We start from the raw sequence: 27,517 nt of genomic DNA on the forward strand, positions 1-27,517 counted from the left end.
GGGTGATCTAGTTTGTGATCTGCAATAGACTTCTGATTTTAATATTGCAGAGTAGTTGCGGATCACATTATTGCTTATAAGAAATGAAAGTTCCAAGTATTTTTGGCGTGAATTTTGTTATTCAAGTATCTGTGTTCAAGCATTCTTGCCCTTCCAGATGATTACATACCCTGTTTCTTTCTTCTGATGTAAATCATGAAACCTCAGCACTTAAAAAACTTCTACTACAGTTTACTAGCTAGAACCAAAAAAAAAAAAAAGAAACAGACTGTGAGTGACGATTGGGACAGTTAACACAACTATTAAGTGATTATATTTTTAATCTACAACAAGCTTAAAGCATCTAATTGTTCTTCTGATCAGCAATCTCAAAATAGAATGTTGTGTTTAAGCCAATACTTCACTTTTCATGCAAGCCCTTAACTTGACATTTGCAATATCCTTACCAGCTACATAATCAACATCGCAGCATTCTATTCTTCCTGCCTGTAAAATAAGAAAAACAACAATTATAAACGCTATAGGTCGTCTACTTTATTGCACTGACAAGCGCCTCTGAAGCCAAAAATTTGATAAAGATTCACTTGAATGTGCAAAACACCAGTGGCATCAAATTGTATGTTGAAAGTTGAATGGTTTGACAAAATATTTTTATATGAATGATTAAATGGGCTGAGGAATTACTAAATTACTCTTATATTAAACTAAATTAATCTTTATTAGAGAATGGGTAAAGCCCAAATTAATCTTTCAATCCTTCGCTCGATCTCGCAGAATTTGAACTCAGGTGGCAAAATCAAATAAAATTACAAGAAAACGACTTGATCAAACACTAAATTACTTTAGCTTTTCTGAACCCTGTCAAGAGATATTTTTATAAATATGATCTGTTCGAGTATATAAATTTCCGGCATTTTCAAGTTATTGAAAAATATAATTAATTTCAAAGAACTTACAGTTAAAAATCAACCAAAACTAGTTCCAATTAAAATAAATAGGATGTTGGAAGATTTCTCACAAGTCACAACCCATTAACACACGACAAGAAAAAATAATACGACCAAAAATTATCGTCAAGTCTAATCTTAATTATCTAATTGATTTGTTAATACTAGATAATTTGTTAATACTATTGTATCGAATCCCAATTTTACTCCGGACATTGAAAAAAAGAAGAAGCAAGGGTTAGGAGATAAATTTTTATTACCTCTTTGCGTCCAGTTGATGATGAAAAAACTTGAATTTTCACAATGGGATCAGCAGAATGATTGCCATTTGATGAACAAGCTGGTAAATTACGCTGCAAGCTCCTACTATAAGTAGTAATAATATGTTCATGAGACGACGACCCTTCATCTCTATCGAGTACACCTTCCAATGAAAACACATGGGGAGCTTTACAGGGATCATTGGACGGCTGCCGAGTGTTGAACATGAACAACGGAGGCCTGTCCTCCTTCCAAGGCCGAAATGTCTCGAGGGGTCTTCTCAGAATGCTTCGAGGGAAAATGGATTCGTAAATGTGAGCAGAGTAGCCCCATGAGATTGAGAATGTCCAGTTGCTTTGCCTGAGGTAGCATATGGTCTGTTGTAGGAGACGTGATTGATCAAGCTTTGCTGGTTTCATGAGATGATTTACGGCTTCGGTTCGGTTCATTGAGGGGAAGATTGGAGCTATGGCGTCGAAATGGTGGAGGGTGATTAGAGGAGACTTTGGATGGGATGAGAGGAGGCCTGATATGTCCCCACGAAGATCAATCTGCATGTATATTGATCACCATTTATCATCAGTGTGTAGCCTGAAGAGGGTTCGGGTAGGGTTTAGTGCTGGAACTTATGCGATATTACTCGTTATAGTGTGAGAGAAGATTGTAAGTGAAACTTTTGAGCGAGGTGATATCATTTGAAATGAAAATAATGTTATCAAAATAGTGTTTTTAAGAATGAAATATGCCTTTGGTAGCATTTCTTCAGTAGTCTTCTAATAATGAGAAAAAGAAGAATACTTTTTGTATTATTTTCAATCTAGAAAATATTGAACAAGATCATAAGTTCTAAATTATCAATCCTTTTCATGGTTGGTATATTTTAAAATGGACATCAAAATATTTATTGGATAAGCTCTAAATGACTTGTTACACCCGTCTCATATTCAACATTTTCCTTGAAAATAAATAACATAAAATTTATTTTGAAAATGTATTAATAATAAAAAAATAAATTGTTGTTTTTAATTATAAGTTTTTTATTTAAATAAGTTCCCCCCCTTCAAAGAATGCATTTTAAAATCATTTTTTTTAAAAAAAAAATTTAAATACAGAAAAAAAGAAATGAAAAATTATGAATCACTACTTTTCTCTCATTAGATTTGAGAGATGATGTTTTTCCCTCCGAAAGTGGAAATAGTAAATACCATATATTACAAACTTAACAATAAGCATGTGAAAGAATGACTACCTGGTGAATTCCCTTTTCAATGATGAGATCAACACCTAAATCAGCTGAACATGATGAAGATAAATAATCGCTCACATACAAGTGAGGGTATCTCTCAATACACTCATCAATCGTTGATGCCAATGCTTCAACTAGTGCATAACTCAAAGCATAGCCGGCTCCACCATACCCCATATCAAAAGAAAAATCATAATTGGACTTAATACACTCAGAATTTGTACCAATGTAATAATACTTAGTATGATCATATTTTCCCAACACTTCAACTAAATTATCTAAGAAAAATAGAGTGTCATCATCTGCCATCACAAACCACCTTACATCTTTGTTATCTTCTAGCCTAAATGTCTCCAAAACGGAACGATAGATTCGAACTTCAACCGGGTTTACGAGTTTAGGGTAAATTTTCAGTTTCTTGATGTCTTCGTTGACACGAAAAGGAGGAGAAGATGAAGGCCATGGAAGAAGCTCTTGTGTTGGAGCTACATCTAACCAAATATTTCCCCTTGATTTGTTTTCTCTCCACCATGCTTCAATGTATGGCCTTCTATATTTCCATGTTCTTATGCAACCCACTAAGACAAACATAATGTGGCTTAGATTGGTGGGAGAGCTGGTTACATTATTAGGGGATGAAGCTGGCCATTTTTGGGCAATGAAGGGCACAAAAAGATCATTATCGTTATTTGGGTGATGGTATAAAAGGGTATAAAACAAGAAGAGGACTAAGCCACAAATTACTATACCTTTCCATAAAATTGGAAGAGATGATAGTTGAGGTTTTTGCTGAATTGAGGGACTAGAAGATGGCATGGCGAAGGATTGAAGTATAATGCAAAAGATTATGGAGAATGAAAATGGCAACGGATGGTTTAGAATATAATGAACCCATAATACTATTCTTCGAATTGAAGTTTTGGAGCATTTTTAGATCCATAATTATTGGTTTTGTTTGCTATCATTTGGTGTTGAGATTGAACTAAGTTATGTTAGTCAAATTCTCTTTAATTTTTGAAACATTTTTTTATTTCCTTTTTTCTTTTGCAACTAGCTAATAAGGTCAGGTCATCAAATGCTGCGAGTTCGAATTAATTACTTCACCACTCATGCAACTTCGAAGAATTAAAGGGAGACGCTCTTGTCCGTATCCTTGAAGTCAACGAAAAGAATGTCTTGAATCAAGGGAGATACCTGTTAATATAAGTTAGTTAATTAAGTTCGATTAAGACCGAGTGAGATGTGGCTGTTTGAATACAGGACTTTTGCTTTTATTATATCCTACAAAGTTTAGTTAATTACTTGATCCGAAAGCTTAAAACTACAATGTCAAATCTACCATTAAGTATGAGAATCAGTTCTAACACTAACATTAAATTTTTAATTATACCCCCCCACATGGCCTTTCTACCCCAAAAAGTAATATTCGAATTTGACAAATGAATAACATCAAATTGTAAATATGTCCGCGGCCACTCGAGTTGGAATAATAATAGAGGCAATTGTTTGCATTTAGGAGATGATATTTTATTAACTGCCTCTAAAGAGTCTAAACCTTAAAAAGAAAAATGAAAAAAATGTTGGAATATTACATAAATCAAAATCAAAATCTCTTTCAGAGTGATTGTTTAAATATGTGTATCAAAAATATATACTTTTACGACTGTTTAGCTAAATAAACAAAATGTAAGAATTAGAAACCCCATGAAATTATGTCTATTGACCTAGAGGAGAGATTGAATAATTTTTGTATTGTCTCAAGGTTGTAGGTCATCCAAAATTGGGAAGTCTATCCACATGGCCGCTGCTAGCTAACATAAAAATAATAAAGATATACATACCAAAACTTGAATTTCACAATTCTAGTGCTTTTAGCAATCATAAAAACAATAACGATGTACATAGCAAAATGTTAAAATAAATTATTTTGCTCAGATCCCAGTTCAATATACTATATTAATTAGCAGAAGCATGCAAGATACAAGTTTATACTTGACAATCAGACATAAGAGAAGCAAAGACGAGTAAAAGGTGGCATAAAATAGCGTGGCTTGAGACCGTATGTGTTAAATAAGATTAAAAGTTATTTTGATTCGTAAATCGCAAGGAACCTTTGCCTTGAAACCCACAAACTTGAATGTGTAAATGATGCAGAAGGAAACAGCATTTGACTTGGGCAATACAAGAAGTCTATATCCCAAATTTTGTGTTTAGAATATATGTGTGTTCAAACATAATGTAGGTGAATGAAATATTATCATTCACTGGGTTCCATCTTCCATACGGTATACAGTATGACACGACCAATGAAATGTTCACGAGAAAGTCCAGAATAAGTGAATGATTGCTGTTACCTTTTAGTGATGCTGCTAATGGAGTGTTGCTGCTAAGGAACCAGCTTCATTTTTTTTGCCATCTTGCTTCAGATCATCGATCATTTGGTGATCGCTCTCACACATTTCCTCCACTTGCCTATCAGCCAAAACACAGAACCACTGCTAACAGATATACTAACCTAGGAGAAAGAAAGAGAGTGAAGGTGAGACAAAGTATCTTAAACATTCAATGATAGGGTATTCTTATATGTACTCATTCTGATGGTTCTACAATTTTCCAAGAAAAAATGGAGTAGCATTGATCTCGACTTACAATCTTAATCACCTACAATTTGTCATGATCATCTGCTGAGTAATTAACTACAGAAGGGCCACTTTTCCCCTGGTGGACAATGGTAATAAAAACAAAATACATGATTTTCATACTTCCCCAACAGCTACAATAATACTAACAAATATCAGAGCCATCCAAGTCAGTTCCGGTAGAATTGTTTTCTCTAATTCGAGAGAACTCAAAAGATGAAAAGTAATTATACATCTAGAGGTACATCAAATGATGATTGAGTCTTTCTCAGGTTCCAGTGGAGGCCATCATGAATGCTGCGGAAGAAGTCATCAGTTGAGTCAACTTGGCATGCCGTAGGAACAGGCCAAGGTGCCATGCTGCACACAAGCGCATCACCAGGTGCCAACTGCTTCCTATCCTTGCCGTCAAATGATGCCCAAGCAGGGCTTCGGCTATTGAAAGGAATCTGAACGCGTAGAGTCACATGCTCAGGTAGTATCAGAGGCCGAAAGGATAAAGAATGTGGACAAATTGGTGTGAAAAGTATGCCAGGAACCTGCAGTTACAAAAATGCATCTAAAGATTTATTTTATGCTCTTGAAAACTGGATGTCGTTTAGCAAATTAAAACAGAGAATAATTTATGACAAAAATCAAATACAAAACAGAGACTAATTTGTGAACAAATATAAAACGGTTAGAATTAGAAGTCCCTTCTGCGTAGATGGATTGTTTATATTCCAATAAATGCTAAAATGAATCCATGGGACCTCAATTAATGTTATCCAAAAATTCCAATATAAGCACTACCACACAGATGAACATACCTGTGGATGTACCATTGATCCTCCAGCTGCTAATGAATATGCAGTGCTACCAGATGTTGTTGATAATATTAATCCATCCCCTTGCACGCATGTGACGAAAGAGTTGTCACAATAGCACTCCAAATTAGTGAGGTATGAGGATATTCCACGGTCAATTGTAACCTCATTCAAAACAAGAATAGGATCTTCAATTTCAATCTCATTTTTAGCAGCGTCTCTGATAACATGGCACTGCAACCGATTTCTTAATGTTATGCTGATGGGACCCCTTAAAACGGAATCAAGGTAATCTTTGTAGTGTTCACTGTCTAAGAAAATGTTAAAGAAAGCTTTGCAGAAATGCATGGAACAGTTAGTCAAAACCAAATTCAATAAATCAAAATTGCTTTTTAAAGTAAAGAAATTACATCCAAGATAAAGAGGATACGAAATGGGGTCATAAAGCCCAATGATCCTAAAGAAAATGGGACAATAGGAGGAACTGGTCCTTTGAAAATTGATGCTGCCTGCCAAATAAGAGTAGGAAAAAAAAAAAAACAGTAAGAACTTGTTAAAGTAAATGCAAACGAAAACACAGTCGGATAAAATGACCAACATATATTAACTCTCGGGAAAATCCAAATCACATGATTTCAATTCTGATACATATTTCACTCCCAAGGTCACCACAATATAAATTACAATAAACTTTCTACCAAAACACAAGAAGTATCTGGTTAAAACACTTCGACATACAAGATCAACATGAATGTTATGTTAAAACACTAGTAAGGTAATAAAAACAGTGGATACTTTAGATGAATGGAGCAGAAATAAGTGCGGTAATTACATTAATGATGTCAAAAGCCGGAAGAACAAACATGCAATAATGTACTGGAACTTACTAACTCATTAACAGTTTCTTGCACAGTGAATGCATAAGTGAATAAATTAAGCTGAAAAAGGTCAGGCAGTCAACAGAAACATGCACTCTGAAGGTTTGGCACCTATACGGTTAAGTACTTGCATGTTCACTATTCTGACACAATAGTTTTTTTGAAATGGAAGTGCAGGATCTTAACTGTGCATTCTTTCTTGAGTAACATGATATTTGGTAAGATCTAAATTGCGCCACCAGCTTGTTGGAGTCAGCAGGAATTATCTAGGCATGAGATGCAGATATCAGAACTAATTTACTAACATGAACGAATATCACTACAGTTCATGTTGCAGAACAGACTAATCTAAACACAAGTTACACAACTTGTTAGCAGCACAATTGATGACACCACAATCTATCACCTAAAATTGATTCTATAGTGTTCCAAATCAATCTCACTATCTAATGTCATCTCAAACACAGGTTCTGTAAGCTTAAATGCACATACCCAAAGCACAGTTCCATCACCGCCAAGAGTCACCACAAGATCAACTTTGGTGTGCAGGAGCAAAATTTCTTTTTCTGAAAAGGAATTTAAGAAATATTGAATAAATAACATCTTGTTAAATGTCAGATAACTATAAGTGTCCACTGCTTACCATCTTTCCAAGTTTGAACAAAGCTGAAATAAGATGATTCTGTTAGAAGCTCAGCTCTGACTCTTGGCTCTACATAGATGTTCAACTTTTTCTGCTCACGTAACCATCTGTGAACAGGAAATCAAGGATAACAAAACAAAACCATAGTAGCTATTCTAGCATCTTTCTTTTTAAGTTACAAACTTAACTGACAATGTTAATGGTATCAAATACACCATCCTAGCAACTGTAAATATCCGATTAAAAAAAAAAAGAAGCAAAATTTAACAAAGTCGAAAGACCAGAATTTTAGATGTATAAATAATAAAATTCTGCAAACGGGGTAGTTTATGTTCAACTGACCCATGTTACAAGGTTCTGTGCATTGAGAAAAAATATAACACCAGCAACTACAATTAGAGATACTTCCAAATTTCCTTGGAATCAATAGTCACTATTATTACGACCTAAAATAGAAAAATCAGATAAACAGAAGAAATTTCTTTACGAGGATCTAATCCAAAAACAAAATTGATTCAGACTAATAAAATTTTTGAAAATCATATGCTGCCCTAGGTACTTTAGCCAATTAATTTGCAAACACAAACATAAGTTTCGGAATAAGAGTTTGCTGAAAGCACAAGGATAAATTTAAGGTTACTAGAGTATCTGACACAGGATGACAGAAACAGATGAGAGCACCTCAGATGGCTGTATCATTCATGTTAATATCTATTTTCAAAATACCAAGCAACATGTCGCTCGTTCAAAATAACACAGTAGGCCAATGTGAGAGATGACTCCTCCAAAGCAAATTTCCAGCAAACTGAACCAAGTTTTTCTAATAATTTTTGAGAATTTAAGTCAATCCAGACAAAGTTCTTGAAGCAAAAACCGCAATAGCACAAACTAGAACGATAAATTAAAGCACTATACAGCATGAGTTATTGCTTGGTCATGGCTCAAGTAATATAAGTAGTCAAATACACAGTTTGAAGAGGCACAATGGAAGTATTGCTTGCAAAGCAGATTGAGAACACTAATATTTTTTTATCCACACCTGACCATTTGTGCACATAAAATTTGAACAGAATTTGAATTTGGTTTTGTCAAAATAACCACAGTCTGAGGGGGTGATTCCCACTTCAGAGAAATCTGAAAGGAAAATAGTGTTGAATTAGAAAATAGATGGAAGCTACCAGCAAACTAATTGAAGACATTCAGAGAACATATAAATTATGAGGAAAAAATTACAAAAATAGCAGCAAACTTAAACAGAATGACTCAAATATCAGGCAAAGAGGAAAAAAAGAATCGCATGAAAACAGCATAGTGAATACCTGTTTACTGCTGCGTTCTGCAGTTGTTATATTTCCTCTTTCAAAGTAGACAATGTCATGCTTGTGCTGATCGCTATTTTCCCCTTTGCACCTCCATGAAAGTTTAAACGATGCCTATATCAGAAAACAAAAGGTTGAATGTAATATTTGAAATTGAGCACTAATTCTCTCACAAAAAGAATATAATCCTGTTTCATTGTTACAACTTGCAAACTGTAATCATGAAGCTCAAACTTCAATACATTGATTAAAAGAACTTATATAATAGTTAAAAATATTACCAAGGCTATTCAACCACCCTCCTAGAGTGTAATGATTTGAGAATAGTTTAAAAAGGTGCAACAATGACAGCTACTAAACTACGGTTATGTTTGTATAGTTGTACATCTACTTAATTTTGAAAGCCTAAAGTGTTTTATAACCCACTTGGTAGCTAATGTTAACCAATCACCCAAACACTTGGGTGCTACTGATTCCACTGCACAACAATGGATTAAAAGCCAAGATATCTCAATCCCAGACATACCCAAAGCCAATACCTCAGACACACATAAGCATGCATCTAACAAGAATGATAGTTATAAAAACAACATTGATAACATAAGATACCTTTTTCATGATTTTATTATTAACCATATTGGAATCAACATCTTTCGCATCTTGAAGAACCTCATGGGAGCAAATCCCATGCTCCAAACAAGCTCTGTTAGAATGTTCACGTTCTTGATTGAGAAGCACTGGTTGGCTAGTTGAGTTCTCTAACCTTCCTCCCTCAGAAACACTATTATTCTCTTTAAAAGACTGTTCTGCAATAGAATGAATGATTTTCTTCACAACAAGTAAAAAGATGAAGTTGCTTAAAATATGACGGAGACGAAATATGTATAAGAACACGAAATGAGAAAGAAGACACTGTTATCTAGTAAGTATATTGTTCTGTCATTCCACCATGCACCATCTCAAGAGTTTCCCAAATATCAGTTTGTGTTTCTACAGCAAATTATACTTTATAATCTCAAATCAGCTACTTGGATATCCACAAGACCATAAATGCTATAAAATACAAAGAAAACTACTATTCTGATCAAGTCCATAAAACCCGTCTGTTAATTTCCAGTTTACATTTTAGTGTCCTCAACTTGGGGCAAAAGAATCTTCTTGCACATCAACTTGAAAATTAGCCCACCAAGACCAAAACCAGATGGAATTATGGATGAATGGAGACTTGTACAATTGTGATCAAACCGTGTAGGTGCTTCACAAATTTATTCATAAGATTCAAGTGTAGTTTAGTGCCCAAACTGCAACAAGAAGGAAAATCGAAAAAGGAAGTGGGGGAAGGCCTTGTATTTGCTGGAAGAAATAAATAAATGCAATTTACATCCAATAACAGTGAGCCCTTCATCAGGCTGAAGAGTTAATCTCTGGTAATTTAGTCCAAACCAGCTCATACCAGGCAGCTCAACTTGAAGTACCCCTTTAGGCACAAAATTTTCAATAGTAAAGTGAAAACAAGCTCCACATTCTTGTTGATAAAAGCAGAACACCTATTTGAGCAGGCAAGTTCATACTACATAACCAAGGAGCCATTGACTCACTATCCCGTATTCTTAATGTTACAAATCACCCATTGCTGGAACTGAGATGGTCAAAGGGATCAGTCCAGTGCAGACATCAGAGGCTCTCTATACTACCAATTATTGATAAAAAATTAGTTGATATTAAATATGACATTATAACGTATCACAAATATATAGAGTTAGCAGATTTTATTGGCCCATCTGCACCATTAAGGCCATCTCCATCCAAAAGCTATCTGATTTTCCCCTCATATGTGCCACAAATATCAAACTTCCTTCTGTGCTTGTAGAACTTCACTAAAACCACACACCCTCTCTTATGAAACCCTTAACATCATCAAACCAAATCAAGGAACCTTTATCAACTTTCTGTGATCCAGATCTCAGTAATTGATACTACTAGCTCCCTGCAAATCAACTTATTGCTTAGCCTTTTTTGCTTTTCTAATCCTTCATCTTATCATCCCTGTTTTACATATAATCCTATGAGCTTGTCTCTAGGTGTCTATTCCTCACACAGCTGGATTTTCAACATACATTTATCAACCATCTTTCCCTCACCGTCTTTCCATCTTAACAACCATATCTTCAGCATCCTTTTGTGGAGATGCTGATTCTTAAACAGGCCTGACCAGTCTAACACATTTGACTATTAACATTTTCACTCATATAATCAACTCATGAATGTGCCTACATACATACATTTTAAGCGTCATTATGAGTAATTTTCAGTTTACATCAAAGCTCAGAATGAAAACGCAATACTACATAGGACAAGAAGGCCGATTGAATTGAAATACACATCCAATAATAACAGATAGTATAATGAAGTTCGAAAGACACTATAAAAAAGCCTAAGACCAAGCTTTTCTCTTAAGTTCCAACTTCTCAACTTGCATGAGAGTCATATTGGTGGAAGAGACCTCCCTCCCCCATTCCCCCTAAAAACCAAAACCCAAAAAAAAAAAAAAAACTGTCTTTTCATCTTTTCAGAGCAACATTTCATTTTCAGAAGAATTAATGTTCAAAAATTAATAAAATCTAATTGCACGTAAAAGTTGTATAAAATCTGAAATCCAAACCTTTAATTGGTTTTTGAACACTCGTGAAACTTAGATGCTTCTATCCTCCACATCATTTGCAAAGAGAATTTAATATACAGTTGGACAGTTTTGGAATGCCATTATGTTTTACACAGTAACCAATTACAATTATTGAAAAAAGAACATTCTTTCCCCCCCCCCCCCCCAAAAAAAACAAAGACTAATTTCTTTGACCAAAATCAATGTGACTTATAATTCTGCACAAGTTAAAAGCCACTACCTTCATATAGTCGTCTATCCTGTTCTTTCCAAATTTCCCAGCATAAAAGACATGGAAGTACTAATCTTATCAGTCCCATTCCATTATTTACAGAGGTCTGCATCCACCAACTTCTGAGCTTTTCACATATACCATTGCCTGATAGTGGAATCTGATGATAATGAGTCTAAACTTGATTAGCAAGCTCACCAAAACCAGACAAATGACACATCTCTTCAGTTCTCGGATTGGTGAAACAGTAATAATAGAAGTCTTAAAGATATGAATATAAACAAGAAAAGCAATGCAAAATATTTCTTCTTTGAAATGATAGGGAACACTTTAATTGTTGCACAGAAGAGAAAATGCTTGAGTAAAGAGGGCAATTGAGTGTCTGTGAGGAGAAAAATAAAAAACAAAAAGGGGACGAGAAAAACTAAAGAAACTAATATTCGATATAATTATAAATAAACGAAATAGAATGTCACCAAGAGGAAGGGAAGAATGAAGTATGAATTGCATAAGAAAATATATGTAAAATCATTTGTTTCATACTTATGTAATACTGCTTGATCAAATAGATAAGAAATATAATGCTTGATCATTTAGGAATGTTGAAGTATGAGGTACATAATAGTTTCTTCTTTTTAATAGATCCTTCTTTTTAATAGATCTAAATGGAACCAGAAAGAGCTGGTGTTAGTTCCTTCTCTTGTAATATATCACACTTGAGCTTATGCTTCTCTTCTAATATATCACACTTGAGATTATGCAAAGATATTGTACTTACGATTTCTCACAAGGGTTTAGGTTAATATATCTAAATGGAATGTATATATCGCATAGTCAACATTTACGCATAGCATTGATTTGGAACGAGTTTGTTTCACTAACAAAGTCTTTATAGTGTTCAATAGGTTATTCACAAAACGGGATTTTTACAGTGTTTATGTTGACCATCAAATCCAAATGATTGAAGGTGTCCATTTGAATTGACATCTAATTGCAGTGCCATAAATGCAATCTATCAGTCTTCAATTAATCCCATAATGAAGTGTTTGAAACAAATACAGCTCAAATACAGGCATCGCACTTAACCCAATGCTATACAGGAATTTGAAATTTTAAAAAGTCACTCTATACAGATTCTTTTATTTGAGCACAGCCAGGGAATGGCACTCAAGAAAAGCAAAGAGATACATGTTTCTCAGCAGGTCTGTCTAATCTGGTCTAAGTAAAATTCCACCACTAAAAGCGGACAAGGTTGATCGACCAATTTCCAGAGAAATAACCTCACTACCAAACCTACGAGATACATAGTCTATATCTTTAGATTGAATGTCTACTGCTTATACATGCTGTAGACATCAATGAATCTAAAAGGAAAACTTCTGATAATGATGTGAGACCATTATTTTTAGAATTCAACTGAGTACACTCCAAAAAGTAATCCCTCTTCTTATCCACCCAAATACTAGATAAACAAGATTATGTTGAAACAAATTTAAAATCACTTCACACACAAGCTATAAGGCCTTCGGTGTTTTATCCATTATCATTCAGAATAATGATTGTTAAGAACAAACTGTCAATTAAATAAAAGTGGTAAAACAGAATACAGAAGAATCTTAAAACCAATCAATTCAGCCACTGAACATCAGCTATATACAGCTAGACAATGTGCCACACCAAAAAGTACCATTGCATTACCTATAGAACTCCAACACTAAAGGTGAAGCAGAGTATGAGCAAAACAAGGAAACTACAATAGCAGTAGATAAATTGCCTCAAATAACACTCAGTGAAGAAGATCCGGTTTAGCTGAACTCACTAAGTATAGAGAATCCTTTGTTAAATTGAGAATTAATTTTTTTTATAAAATATTAAACTTTAAAGAATGTCACAATTTATTTTCGTTGTTCAATGATTAAAAACCTTTATTCTCCAACCGCAGATTCCGTGCCCTCTCCAGTTCGAATCTACGTTTCCATTCTGCAGCCTCCGCTTGTGCAGCAGCCTTTCCTTCGGCAGCTCGCCTCAATGCCTTTGCAACAGCTAAAATTATGTTTAAAGTGATATAAGCATCAAATTTAATGAGATACATAGGGAAAACACAGTTCCATAAAAGACAAAATCATATTCAAGGATAAGTGATTAGAGTACTTCTTAAGGCCTCGGAAAACTCTATTAGATGGTCATCTGATCCATGAACAGGAGTTTGTTGAAGAATTTCCTGCACTGCTTTCTCAGACTGGAGCAGAGAAAGTGAATCGCCAAAACCATTCTCAGAATGGGGCCGTGAAACACCTGCATCACCATGTCCAAAGGAATCCTAGCAATGAAAAAATTAATTTCGTAAGTCATTTGACTTCTTCAATGAGAAGTGTAGTTTATTGTACTTCACAATTTAAACCATTTAAATATGCCACGACAGTTAATAGTAAGATCCATAAACAGTAAGGAATCCGCCAACAAATCTTCCAACCAAACAACTGGCACGTGAATGAACGCCACCAATCAAGATCATAATATGTGTTCCACATTCAGCTAAAATTAAAAAAAAAAAAGAACAATCTATAAATGCATAATTTACCTCCCTACGTAATTCTAACCGTATTTCATCCATGATGAATTCAGTAATCTATTTAACTCATTCTAATGACATCCCATCAAATTCCTTAAAAAATTACAGATGATCAACGCACACTAGCATGATTCAATGAAATGTGTGCAGACTTAATCAAAATTATAGATTGAGCCTTGATGCCAAAACTGAAATTTCTCTAAATAACATCAAATGACAACCTATAGTTTGCCAATTTCAAGTAATTTTCTTGACAATTAACTCATTGCCAGATTAGCTTAGTGCATGTAGACAATAATTACGAATAAAGGAAATTGAAATCAAAATTTCACTTAAATTTGGAAAAATTCCCAAACAAGACAAACAAATCAAGAGTCAACCGAATCATGTCAACAGAATCAACAAAGTCAATAAAAATGGGAAATTAACCAACAGAGCGCGAGAGATAGAAAATTACGGTAGAATTGAACTTGCTTGGAGCCATGACTGGTGAAGAAATTTAACAGAGAGAGACAAAAGAAAGACCCCTTCCTCTTTTATGTTCTCTGAATCGGAAAATTATCGAAATCTCATTTTATTTTAAAATTATATGATTGTTTAATGACAATTTTTATTAATTACTTATTAATATTATTAGAGGAGGAAGAGAAAGGGGCCTCTTAACTCTCTCAAGCCTTGACGGATTTGATTGACGCCATCTCTCTCCGCAGAGCAGTGATAGAGTCATAGAGAGAGAGAGGTTAGGTGGAGTCGTGGAGAGAGGCGGAGAGGGATTGAGGCGTCGGTCCCACATAACAACACGTGGCGACTCGTGGAGTTTCAAGAGGTACAGAACATAATACGTTGGAACTGCACACAGTCCTTACACGTGTCCATCGAGTCTTTTTAGTTTTTTTTTAACAATTTCTTTTTGTAGTTTTTCCTTTTAATAAATTCATAGTTAATTGTTAGATATAGGTTAAGACCATATAATTTAGAATACGGTAAAAATAACCTAATTTCGATCGGGTTGCGATATATATATTTGGAAATCAATTGAAAATAGGTTTTGAAATTAAATTTTATTTTAATTAAATAATTGGATTCGCGTCAAGATCGTGTTTTACTGAAGTATTAGCTTTTAATTTAATAAACTTAAAGTAAAAATAATATAATCTGAAAAAAAAAAAAAGTAAAGCCCAGCTCTACAAAAATAGCGTCAAGTCAACGGAAGTCTTAAAAATGGGTTAATTTCAACCTAACTCTCGTGAAGTGACAATTTTTAAATCACCACCTTTATTATTGAAAATATTCAGTTACCCTAAAAATTCGTTATCTCTCTATTATTTTTTAAACAACTAAAAGGGTAAAATAATATCTGCACGTTTTCCTAACAGTCAATTAACAGAAAAAATATCAAACCTAAGTAGACTAATTTTCATAGGGTTTAAATCTTTCTAAGTTTTTCAAAACACACATAAATATTTTAAATATTTATACTATGCTCCCTAATACTTTAAAATATTTTTTATTTTGTGCCTATATGACTATTTTTTTTAATGATTAAATTTTACCTTTTCGTATTTAAAAAATAAATATAGAAATTAATTAAAAGCTACAAATGGAAAAAAGAATAATATTTTACCTTCTTTCATTTTTTATTATCATTATTATTCTTTTTTTCATTTGGTAAAGGATAGATATAAAAAAAGGAAAATCAAATAACAAAAGAAAAATGTTATTGGAATTTCACAAAACAAATGAAAGGTGTAAGGATGAAAAAAATGAAAGGAAAGATAAAAATATTACTGGAGTCATGTACATGAAATAAATGGAAAAAATGAAAAAAAAGACGAAGAAGGAGTAAGTATGAGGAACAAAACAAATGAAAGGAAAAGACAAAGGAGTAAGGATGATGAAAAAAATGAAAGAAAAGATGAAGAGAAATGAAAGAAAATAAAAAAAAATAAAAGAAAAGGACAAAGATGACATTATGGTAATTTAAATGTGATGGTATGTCTTATAATTTGTTTAACTAACATGCTTAATTTAGAAAAACTATCAATTTATTTAAGCCCATTAAGTCATTTCAACATTTTATTTTTTAATTTATTTTTCAATGACTTGTCATACATCAATTATTTTTTCATTTTTCAATTATTAGTCGTACATCAATTTTGTTTTTTTACCCCCACAATGTCATTACAAGAATATTCTGTTAAAGTAGGGATGTTTTTTGTATTTTTATGAGTCAACGATGGTCAACGGTTAAAAATAACGAGTTTTAGAGAGTAATTTAATATTTTTAATAGTAAGGAGATGATGAAAAATGAAACTAAATATATAAAAAAAGGTTGATTTTCAATAAAATATGTGTAAAAAAACTTTTTTAAGATATTAATTAGTATCTTTATCAAAATAACTCAAAAGAATAATTGTGTTACATATATCCTAATGTGAAGAATTATCATATACTAATTATTAATAGAATAATAACACGGACATATTTATTTATTTATACGGCAATTGGAGTAGTTCCATGCGCATGCTCCCGTGCGTTCGTTCCAGACTTCCATCCTTGTTGTCACGTGGTGATTAGGTGGTGGATTTCGCTTCGGCACGGCAAGTGAGATTAGCCTATCTTGGGTTAGATTTGGGGCTGGGTTGAACGATTTTCTCTGACACAAAAAGTAGTTGACCTTTTTTGTCTGCGTGGCCTATATCCTTGCATCATCAATGACGTTGGCTGATTATTTACTATTGTATTAGGAACTTGCCACGTCTCATGTTGAATAAACAATTCTGAGGCTTGCATGTAAAAATTTTGAATTTTGTTAAATTTCTAAAAAATTATTGAATCCTATGATTTAATAATATAATAATATTAAATTATTAAATAAAAAAATTAACAAACTTTATTAAAGTCTAAGACGCTAGACTAAATAAATTTATAAAATAAATATGAAATTTATATTTCGAATTAGTAATGCGGCATAGTTCATTTGAGAAAATGCAAACGTTACACTTTATTCATATCGTCACACCACCTATCAGAATTTAAGGAGTCAAAAACTTTGAAGTTTTGACTTAGTATGAGAAGCTACAAAGAGAAGAGAAATTCAGCTACATTCGATCAAGTTTTTGCTCATCAAAATTGAGATTTCACATCTTTAAATCTTACTCAAGTACAAGTTTGTGGCTTGAAGCAGCCACAGGAGCCAAAATCAAATCGGAATAGTAAAAATTTCAGCCCAATTGCTAGCTATTCTTATTTTGAGTAACGTTACATATTTCAATTAATATGTATCTCAATCGGTATCAAATCAATTGAAGGGACATTTACTTATTAGATTCAAGGACGATTTAAATACATAAGAAATAATTTTATTGAATTGATGGATATTGTATATTATATTAGACCTTGATATATTAGTTTGATTATATATTTAATTAGGTTTCAATTATATTCAACTTTAATTGAATCTTTATATAATATTTAAAAAAATAAAAGTTCACTAATAAATAACATTGATAATTAATTGATATTGCTTGGAAAGAAAGAACCATTTATATAAATGGTCAACGGTTGTATTTTTTTATTAATAAATAAATAGTAAATTTAAGTGATGACCAAACGGCCAAATCACAGACACACGCATGCGACGACTAATTGACCAACCAAATCGCAAAGCACTGCAACAATCAACTGGCCGCCGACGCCTAGTCGTGCTACACTCAGGGAGCGGCAGCGCCAACATGTTATATGCGAATCAAAGGGAAGACTTCGAAGCAACGGACCCTTTTTCCTTTTCATTCACTTGGACAGGTGGATTAAGAGTAGCAAATGAAAGCAGCTCTTGGCTGCGTTCAAAAATGGGCATGTCCTCTGGGCTCAAATACACGAATGCTTCTATTCCTGCACCATCTTCTGTGCTCACAAGTATAACTACGTTCGGTGTCGTATAATTTGGGAAAGTCACATGTATTGGCTTTCCCCATCCGAAATCTGCTCCTTCGTGAACGGGAAAGCTAATCATGCTGGTGAAAGAGAAGAAATCGATCTCATCTCTTTCAAACTTGTCTCTAGTTGACTCTGAAACATTGAGTATGCTCTTGGTTTCTAGCAAAGTTTGTATACCGTTATTGCTGAATTCATCCTTTGCTTTCCTGAGTTTACAAACCAATTCTTGTAATTCCATCTCCTTCTCACTCGTTTGGGCAGGCATAAACCCTATGCTATTACCGACAGAGTTCTCGGACAAGGGTGGCACCACCACCGAACGCAAGTTTACTGCTTGTACTAACAAAGATGGCCTTGCAAAGCCGCGGTTCGATCTTGACGCAGTCCTTGCACACTTCCAAATAAGTGCAGTCAGAGCTTCGACGCGGGATGGTCTTGGAACGCTTGCACTGGCGACTTCAGCCTGAAGTTGAGCAAGCTTTGAGGCATCAAACACAAACCTGTTGGATTCAGCTGGTGAAAAATGTGTAGGGAAGGGCACGAAGGATTCACTTGGTGGAAAAATAGATGCTGCAACAAATTCGGGAACCACTGCCTTGCGAAACTCACCACGAGCTACGGCGGCCCAGCAACTAATGAATATGGAGCTTGACAATGCATCAATAAGCTTGTGCGATGAGAGCGTTGTGATTGCCACTCCTCCGCATTTGAAAAAAGTAACCTGAAGAATTAGTAATGGACCCTTGCCTGCTATTGGGTCTCCTTTGCCGCCAAATGGTTGGAATTCGGTTAATAACTTCTGATCAGGATTTTGTAGATATTCAGACAAAAAACCATCTGCACGACCGTCAATGAATTCAACTCCCTCGTCATTACATTCAATTGAGAAATCGTCTTTAACTCTGCCAGCAAACGGGTAGAATTTTGTGAGAGTTTCTGATAGGGACGATTTCAGACGTTGCGAAACTTGGTCAGCTTTAACATTGTTGTTTACTTTGTAGAGAAAACAAGTGCATACATATAGCGAATAATTGGTCTGGTCTAAAAGAGAGAGTTCCAAATTTCTTAGGTGATGAGGAGTTGGGTGAGATGGTTTGATGATTTCTCTGCCTTGTATCTCCACTTTTAGTGCCCTCTTCATATTTGCTACTTTTTTGCACCAGCGTTTATGTAGACTTGTAGTCAATATAGTACCCGTCCAATGAAACATTAAAAGTTATATACTGTAAGAACTTCTATTAATTTATCGAGCATTAATATAAAAAAATTCTGTTATGTTTAAAGAATGTTAATTCTATTGACAACCCATAGAAGAAGCGAATACAAATGTTGATTGGTGGGATTAGTATAGCAAACGGAACACATGATAATCGCTATAATATTGCATTTTAATATATCTCCAAAGCCCTTAATTTTTTTTTTCACTTTATTTGCAATTAAATTTTTGACAGAGATATAGATCAAGCAGCACACCTACCATGCATATCAAACCAAAATTGTAGATAACATGTTTAGCAAGAGACAATCTACTTCTTTGACAATTTAACAAGAGATATGCTTGAATTAAATGATTTGCACACCCATATTACCGAAAGTCCAAAATTTCGCAACTTAATTTATAAATAAAGTAAAATGGCGGTTCTTATACTTTAATAAGATACGGGAACACTCATTAAATAATGAGTCTATACATACATCACATGTTTAGCGAGAGATAACTCTCCTTCTTGGACCTTCTACTAAGAAATATGCTTGTATAAAATGATTTGCACACCTATATTAGCAAAGTCCAAAATATTCGAAACTTAATTTATAAATAAAGGAAAATATTAACTAGCCCCATTTGAGCTAGTCAAAATTTGTGTTTCTTTAACATGTTTCCATGTGTGTGTATGTATGTATGTATGTATGTATGTATATGTACATATATTTCAACAGAACGTCGATAAATTAATAGCCTTGGACTATGGAAAATTTACTAATTCAACGAATATTAGTCAATTGATAAATTGATAATAAAGATATTCCTTAGTTTTAGGCAATACAGTGGTGCTTGTAGTATTGATTTGTTAAGAGTGAATCAGAATTCAATATACAAGTAAAAACGACAGTGTCGGTCACAAGTGCTTGTTTAAGACGACATGTCGGATGGAAGCTCATATTGGATGTATGACAGTAATCCCATGTCAGATAAAGTTTGTTAAGTAAAGAACGTGTTTTGCACGTGACCACTTAACAGCTTATTGCTTCAAAACGGCAAACTTCCCATGTCGTTTAAACTACTTAATGTTAGCACATGTTCAGCACGTGGAGAATCTATTACAACCAGTTAAAAGAAGCGGGAATTTTCTGGGTTTGTCGCAACAAAACCCAGAACGCAAGGCTGGCTTCAGCCTTCAGGGCTGAGTTTCTAGGTGCTTCCATACTTGTATAAAAGGCTCTAATGGCCATAATGCAGTGATTTTTCAATTCTTTGTAATCTCCTTGGAAAGCTTGTACCTTGTTCTTGCATTAATGGAAAGAATCACAGCCCTGTTTCTCAAGAGGATGTAGGGCTTAATGGCTAAACCTCCATAAATCTTCTCTCTGTTGTTTCATTGTTTAACCTCTATTTTTAGATTGTTTTGTTCTCAAATTAGCTAGTTAGTCATTCTTGATCAAGATATCAGTTTGTAGCATTGTTCTTGGGGTCAAGATTGGATTGAGTTCTAATCTAAATTGCAACATGATTTACATAGATTTGCATGTATTATTTGAATAATAATTAGTTTTCTCACATAGGTAGTAATAAGATTATTGTCAAAGAGATACTGACATTAGACGTTTTTTTTTTTGGGTTATAAAAAGAAAATACTAACTACAATTTCATATTATAAAAAAGAAGAAGTTAGAAATGTGATTCAAGTCATAATTAATTATAGGAACAACAATAAGAATACATTTTTCAAAAACCACAACGACATATCATATGAATTTAGTTTGGAATTAGGTAACTATTAATTTGTGTAGTAAGTGAGTCTTGTAGAAAAATAAGAAATTTGAAAGAGTTTATTATCTTATAAATTTATTGAATTATTATTTTACCACATTGATACTAAGTCGGGACCAATAAAAAATATTATTTATTTGAAGTTATCAATTTATTGAAATTAATTTACTAAGGTTCTACAGTTGTGATACCCGAGAATCAACTGAGTAATTATAAGCATTCTTTTTATCGTACGGTTATGATTATTAGTTATTTTATTAATTGATATTTTATTTATTTGTTTATTATGTTATTATTATTGTTTTTGTTATTTGTTACAACAATGGCATCGATGTGGGCATTAGTATTATATTAATGATTGGACTTACTTAATTTGGGCTAAGGATTGTTATTGGGCCAAGTTCTAATCGCTTTAAGTCAAGCCACTAATAAAAGATCATATATATAAATAGAAAATTGAATTGAAAAATGAGCTTAGCTCCTTTATTCCTTTGGAGTGGTGGGCATTTCGATTTTCGATTCGGTTTTTGTGGATTTCGATTTAGGTTGTAACCGATTTTAGTTTAAGAATTTAATCTAATTGGGTTGAATAATTATTTTAATTCAATTTCAAAATCGAATTAGTTCGGTTTAATTTAGATTTATATTAGGGTTTAGTTTCGGATTGTAATTTCAGTTCAATTACAATTTAGGTTATAAATTGTTTTAGGCTGCAATTTCAGTTTGCAGCAACTATTTTCAAAATACAAAATAAGGAAGAGCTTAAATCGAGTCAAAATCCCTTATAAAAAAAAATCAAAATCTAAGTAGAACTTATTAGTATTTCGCCTAAACAGTAACATTTGTGGGCCGTCAAAAAAGTTTGAAAATGGAATTGAGTCCACTTCAGGGATAAGCCTTAGGTCTAAAATGTTTTTGGGTTCAAGTCTGTGGATTTAATGAGTCCCTCGAACCTGACCCAAAATAAATTTTAAAAACTAAAAAATTATTAATTTCTCTCATTATTTCAACAGTAAAATTGTTAATCATAGACTCAAGTTAATTTAATTTTATAAAATTACTAAAATTTAAATAATAAAACATTAATAAATCGTTAATCATGTTTCCATGGTTTTTAATTAATTTCTTTTGGTCATGACTTCCAAGCTAAGATTCCATTTTTATTGATGGTTGAAGGATCAATCAATAGACTTAAGTCTTTCTACAAACTATTTTATACAAATTCTATTAAAGAAAAATAAAATTAAAAAAAAGTAGGCCAAACCAAGATTCCACTTTAGCCTTTTTATTTGGAATAAAATTTTATATTTACACTTAATCTCAACAATTAAACCATTGAATATATATTTTTTAATGATCCTACATATATTGATATCTCTCGTCTTTTTCAATTTTGTCCATTAAATCGTGATCTTACTTTAGAAATTTAATTAAGATATTTTAAAAGAAAATATAAGTTCTAAATGTTTTAGCAAGTTGTAGAAATGGGTCTCTATCATACATATGTAAACTTGAAAGTTTGTTTACAATTTGTACTCAAAGGAATAGCTAGCATGAATGTATTAAAAAAAAATAACATGAATGCATATTAATAAAAGAAAATACCCCAAAAGAATTAAAAAAACAAATTAATAACCAATTAGAAAAATTAATTAAACCGGTCTGATGGATGCATCTATGTAATTATGATCAAACAAACAAAAAATTACCCAGATTAATTCTCAATAACCCATCGCTTAAAACTACAAACTAAAACTAAACTAAAAGCAAAACAGAAATCACAATCAAAATCAAAATTGTTCAAAAGCTAATCAATCAATCTAATAGAAAGATCACACTGTAGCAAATCGATCGGTGGCATTGACTCCTCAATCGCAATTGCGTCAACTGGGAGCAAAATTAATAAAATCGTAATGGTCTGAGTATTTCCATGTGGGCAGTAACTTGGGTTATGTAAATTTTCTTTTAATTTGGATTATATTTGTTCGTTTGGATTTTATCAAGACATTTCTCAATAGATTTTTTTTATTATGCCATCAATGTAGTTGTATTAAAATATTTTTTTGAAAATTAATAAAATTTTAAAATAAGTGACCCATTTTACATGTGATATGATAATTGAAAAGTCTATAATGTTATGGATCTCAACTCTAATTAATGCAAACATTTGATTCATGATTGATATCATAACTTATAACTCAAAAACTAAGTAATAGGAAATAGTTGAGATTCTTATTATAGGTGTGTTTGAGATTGAAAATGTATAGTATTAAAATATTTAGTAAATATTAACTGCTGTAATTTAAAAGATATGTTGATATAATTTTTTATTTATATAATAAAAAATTTATTATATCTTTAATAATTTTTATTTAAAATTTTTTATTTATTATATATTATTAATTTTTATTTTAGACTTATAATTTATTATTATTATTTTTTTTACAATAACTATCTTAAAAGTTTCCCAAATCCAAACAGAACTTATATTATTGATTTTCGTAGAATTAATGTGAACGCAATAAAGAAATGGTGCTGGCACATGCCAGCCTCCTGCCCCACATATGCCGCGTCGCGAAGACTTGGATTTAGACCATCAATCTTCCTTCATTTCTCTCTCATCTTGCTTGCAGCGGTCAATTGAGTTCATCTTTGACAGCAAGGCCTCTTCGATCAGCTGCTTGCCAACTATGGTTGATGCTATAGTCTCATTTGTTGTGCAAAAGCTTGGTGACTATCTCATACAAGAAGCAATCTTCTTAAAAGAAGTGAGAAATGAAGTGGAGTCACTGAAGAACACATTGGGTTGGATGCAATGTTTCGTAAAGGATGCTGAAGAGAAACAAGATGACAACCCTTTGATTCGTAAGTGGGTATCTGAGATCAGAGAGATTGCTTATGATGCTGAAGACGTATTAGACAAATTTTTGTTACAAGTCCACAAAGGAGGATCATCGGGAATTTCCGGAAAGGGCTCAAAATCAAAATTCTTTGCTTCCATTAAAGCAGGCTGCGGGCTCTTCCACAAAGGCAAGGAAAAGGTGAAACTATACAGCATAGGCGAGGAGATTGCAGCACTCAGGAAGAGACTCGATGATAGCGCTCGGAATCGAGAGTTATTTTGCCTCCAAGATATTAATTATAACAAGAGGGAAGCAGCAGCAGAGAACAGCAAGGCACATCAGAAATTGAAACAACTAAGAAGGTCCGCATCCTTCTATGCGGTTGAAGAAAATGTTGTTGGCTTCGAGGATGATGCTAACAAGTTGTTGGCTCACCTTCTTAAAGAAGATCCGCGGCGTTCTGTAATTTCTATCTTTGGCATGGGTGGTTTGGGTAAAACAACTCTTGCTCGAAAACTTTACCACCACAATGATGTTAAGCATAAATTCGCTTGTTGTGCTTGGGTGTCTGTGTCTCAAGAGTATAGAACTGAAGACCTTCTTATGAGAATTATAAACTCTTTCAATATCGATTCTCCAAGCAACTTAGAGAAGATGAGAGAGGAAGATTTGGAACGATGTCTATACCAGTCTTTGCAAGGGTACTCATACTTGGTGGTGATTGATGATGTATGGCAGAAAGAAACATGGGAGAGCCTGAAAAGAGCATTTCCGGATAGCAAGAATGGGAGCAGGGTAATTCTCACCACTCGCATCAGAGAAGTCGCTGAACGCTCAGATGAAAGAACCCATGCCTATGAACTTCCATTTCTAAGGCCAGATGAGAGTTGGAAGCTATTTTGTGAGAAAGCCTTTCAGAGCTTCAATGCAGATGAAGGATTGGAGAAGCTGGGAAGAGAAATGCTAGAAAAATGTGGTGGCCTACCGCTTGCCATAGTTGTATTAGGCGGGCTTTTGTCTAAAAAGAAACCACAAGAGTGGCGGATTGTGCGTGATCACATTTGGAGACACTTAAGGGCAGACTCAATTCAAATCTCTCATTTGTTAGATCTAAGCTTCAATGATTTGTCTTATCAATTGAAGTTGTGTTTCCTTTATCTCGGCATTTTTCCTGAAGACGCTGATATCAATATCGAGAGATTAATTCGATTGATAGTGGCCGAAGGTTTTATTGATCAAAATGAAGATGATCAAGTAATGGAAGATGTGGCTAAAGATATCTTGAATGAGCTTATTAACAGAAGCTTGATTCAAATTGGAAAAATAAGTTGGGGGAGGATAGCGACATGTCGAGTACACGATCTTCTGAGGGATCTTGCAATTCAAAAGGCAAAAGAGCTCAACTTTTTTCACATATGTGCCCAAGCCAATCGTCAAACCCGCCCTTTACTCGTATCATCATGTCGAAGGCAAGCTGCCTATTCAGGTTATTTTTGGTCACAGGATGATAATAATCTACTCTCACGCTCCCTTCTGCACTTCAACTATGAGAGGGAGTATATCTTCCAAGTCGAGAGAGATTTAAGATGGTTGTTCACAAGTTTTTCATTATTAAGGGTGTATGATGCTGAGGTTGTTAACCGTTTTCGCACCGGAATTTTTTCTGAATTCCCCTTACCGGTAGAGATAGGGCAGTTGATTCATTTGAAGTACTTGAGATTAAGGAATTCACCTATAGATAATCTCCCACCCTCCATTGAAAAGTTGCAGAGACTACAAACTTTGGACTTGTCCGACACACTGTGTGGTATACCGACTGAAATTAGTAAGTTGACAGAATTGAGACATTTGATTGGAAATTTCAGCGGGTATTTGCCGATAGAAAATTTGACTAACCTTCGAACTCTTAAGTATGTGAGCGTTGAAAGCTGGAATCGGCTTAGTCCTGATAAACTGATCAACCTTCGAGAGCTGCACATAGAAGACAAAGAATGGACGAGAGAAAAGGTACTGTTCACTTTCAACTCTATTGCCAAACTAAAAAGCCTTCAAATATTGTCAATTAAACTGTCAGGTGAGCGTTCATTTGATTTACTGCAACCACTCTGTGATTGTCCATGCCTTTCGGATTTGAGACTGCGAGGGAAGATTGAGAAATTACCAGAAGACATACATGTCATCTTGCCAAATCTCGAATGTTTGTCATTGGAAGACTCAAATCTTGATGATGATCCAATGCCTGAGTTGGAGAAGATGTCGAACCTGGTGATTCTTGACTTGAGCTATGATTCTTACTCCGGAAAGAAACTGTTCTGCACAGCAAAAGGTTTTCCTCGGCTTGAAATTCTACAACTTCTTGTGGATGAATTAGAGGAGTGGCAAGTAGAGGAAGGAGCTATGCCTAGGCTCCGGGGATTGAGGATTCGAGAACACTTGAAGTCGAGAATTCCAGAAAGACTCAGATCAATTCCTCCACCAGCTGAGGGGGAATGTGAAGAAACCTGATATGACAACCTTACCCTTAATTCTGATCTAATGAGTTTTGAAATCTTTCTGCTTGTGTACCTTTTTACTTTCAATTTCATTTTCACCTTACCTTCTGTTACAGTTAGCTAGGCCGTTAATTTTGGTAGTATATAGTGGGTTCCAATTTGTTATAATTACAATTTCTTCATTTTATAATTTTCCCTTTTGAGTTTTGGCAAAACCCACATTTTGTTTTTCCCTTGAAAGATCAAACCATCCTTAATATCATATAACTACTAGCTGCTGATTCCACAGCAAAATTTATCACCCAAAATAATCAAATATGCAGCTAACACCACAGTGATTTTTGAACACAGCAAGCCATTATGTCACTCACTTGGTCAATTTCCCGTTCCTCATAAGTCACAAGTTAGAGGAAGTAGCCAATACGACTTGGCATGGAATGTGGTTGCAGTCAAGAATGCCCCAACACACTCCAACTGCCTAACCGTACCAACCGTTATTTTTATTTTTCAAAAAATAAGTAAACACATTTTCATTCTATCGGTTGGTTATAATAGTAGCAGAGATCAAGGAAGCCATCCTTAAATTGGAAAAGACCTTGCTATAAAGGAAATGAAAGATTTGAATTACTTGGGATAGAAGTAACAAGAAGCAGCAGTCAACTCACTCTGTCTCGAGTAAAGCACCTTTGCTGACCTGCTTGAGAATGTAGAAATGGGAACCCACAAGGGAATGGGAACCCACAAGGGAATGTCAACCCTTCTGAGAAATACACAGAAGCTGTCAAAGTATATATATATGAAGGGAATCCTTTCTGGAATGCTACATTCTGCAGAAGTGTAGGGGGAGCATTTACTTGGGTGAAAAACTTGATTTCTTTGAAGCTCAAAGAAGCAACAATTGATGTTAAATCCAGTGCTGAGTCAGAGTGCAAGGAAATGGCCCATGACTGTGCTAAGATCATTACCCAAAAGAAATCAAATTTCATTCACGAACGAAACACATTGAAACAGATCTTCACTCCGTGTTTCTCGCGAAAGTCGCAAACAA

The 27,517-nt window shown here is 33.9% G+C and overlaps 4 protein-coding genes across 6 annotated transcripts; 1 reads left to right on the forward strand and 3 right to left on the reverse strand.

The window, feature by feature from the left end:
• Positions 1 to 387: 387 nt before the first annotated feature.
• LOC18053055 lies at positions 388 to 3,270 on the reverse strand. The gene is made up of 3 exons (XM_024190695.1): positions 2,458 to 3,270; positions 1,208 to 1,759; positions 388 to 486 (listed from the first exon to the last, which is right to left on the reverse strand). The coding sequence occupies exons 1-3, from the start codon at positions 3,268 to 3,270 to the stop codon at positions 388 to 390; spliced, it is 1,464 nt and encodes a 487-aa protein (XP_024046463.1).
• Positions 3,271 to 4,494: 1,224 nt separating this feature from the next.
• Positions 4,495 to 14,959, reverse strand: LOC18053056 (NAD(H) kinase 1). 3 transcript variants are annotated; one of them, XR_002907084.1, is made up of 13 exons: positions 14,663 to 14,959; positions 13,785 to 13,953; positions 13,557 to 13,676; positions 11,643 to 11,780; positions 9,349 to 9,545; positions 8,740 to 8,853; positions 8,460 to 8,554; positions 7,421 to 7,527; positions 7,270 to 7,343; positions 6,330 to 6,408; positions 5,903 to 6,210; positions 5,104 to 5,632; positions 4,495 to 4,969 (listed from the first exon to the last, which is right to left on the reverse strand). XR_002907084.1 is itself a non-coding variant. In XM_006446091.2 (12 exons), the coding sequence occupies exons 1-12, from the start codon at positions 14,687 to 14,689 to the stop codon at positions 5,321 to 5,323; spliced, it is 1,740 nt and encodes a 579-aa protein (XP_006446154.2). In that variant the 5' UTR covers positions 14,690 to 14,959; the 3' UTR covers positions 5,007 to 5,320. The 3 variants fall into 3 exon arrangements, 2 of the variants coding, with proteins under 2 accessions (XP_006446154.2, XP_006446153.2); XM_006446091.2 differs by lacking the exon at positions 4,495 to 4,969 and having other exon boundaries at positions 5,007 to 5,632; XM_006446090.2 differs by lacking the exons at positions 4,495 to 4,969; positions 11,643 to 11,780 and having other exon boundaries at positions 5,007 to 5,632.
• Positions 14,960 to 17,779: 2,820 nt separating this feature from the next.
• Positions 17,780 to 19,393, reverse strand: LOC18053057 (BAHD acyltransferase BIA1). The gene has a single exon (XM_006446092.2). The coding sequence runs from the start codon at positions 19,353 to 19,355 to the stop codon at positions 17,955 to 17,957; it is 1,401 nt and encodes a 466-aa protein (XP_006446155.1). The 5' UTR covers positions 19,356 to 19,393; the 3' UTR covers positions 17,780 to 17,954.
• Positions 19,394 to 23,698: 4,305 nt separating this feature from the next.
• On the forward strand, positions 23,699 to 26,577 carry LOC18053058 (disease resistance protein RPP13). Its single transcript, XM_024190696.1, has one exon. It carries the CDS (start codon positions 23,699 to 23,701, stop codon positions 26,480 to 26,482), a length of 2,784 nt encoding a protein of 927 aa, XP_024046464.1. The 3' UTR covers positions 26,483 to 26,577.
• Positions 26,578 to 27,517: the final 940 nt, after the last annotated feature.

The sequence above is a fragment of the Citrus clementina genome, unplaced genomic scaffold, assembly GCF_000493195.1.
Source record: "Citrus clementina cultivar Clemenules unplaced genomic scaffold, Citrus_clementina_v1.0 scaffold_2, whole genome shotgun sequence".
Taxonomy (NCBI): domain Eukaryota; kingdom Viridiplantae; phylum Streptophyta; class Magnoliopsida; order Sapindales; family Rutaceae; genus Citrus; species Citrus x clementina.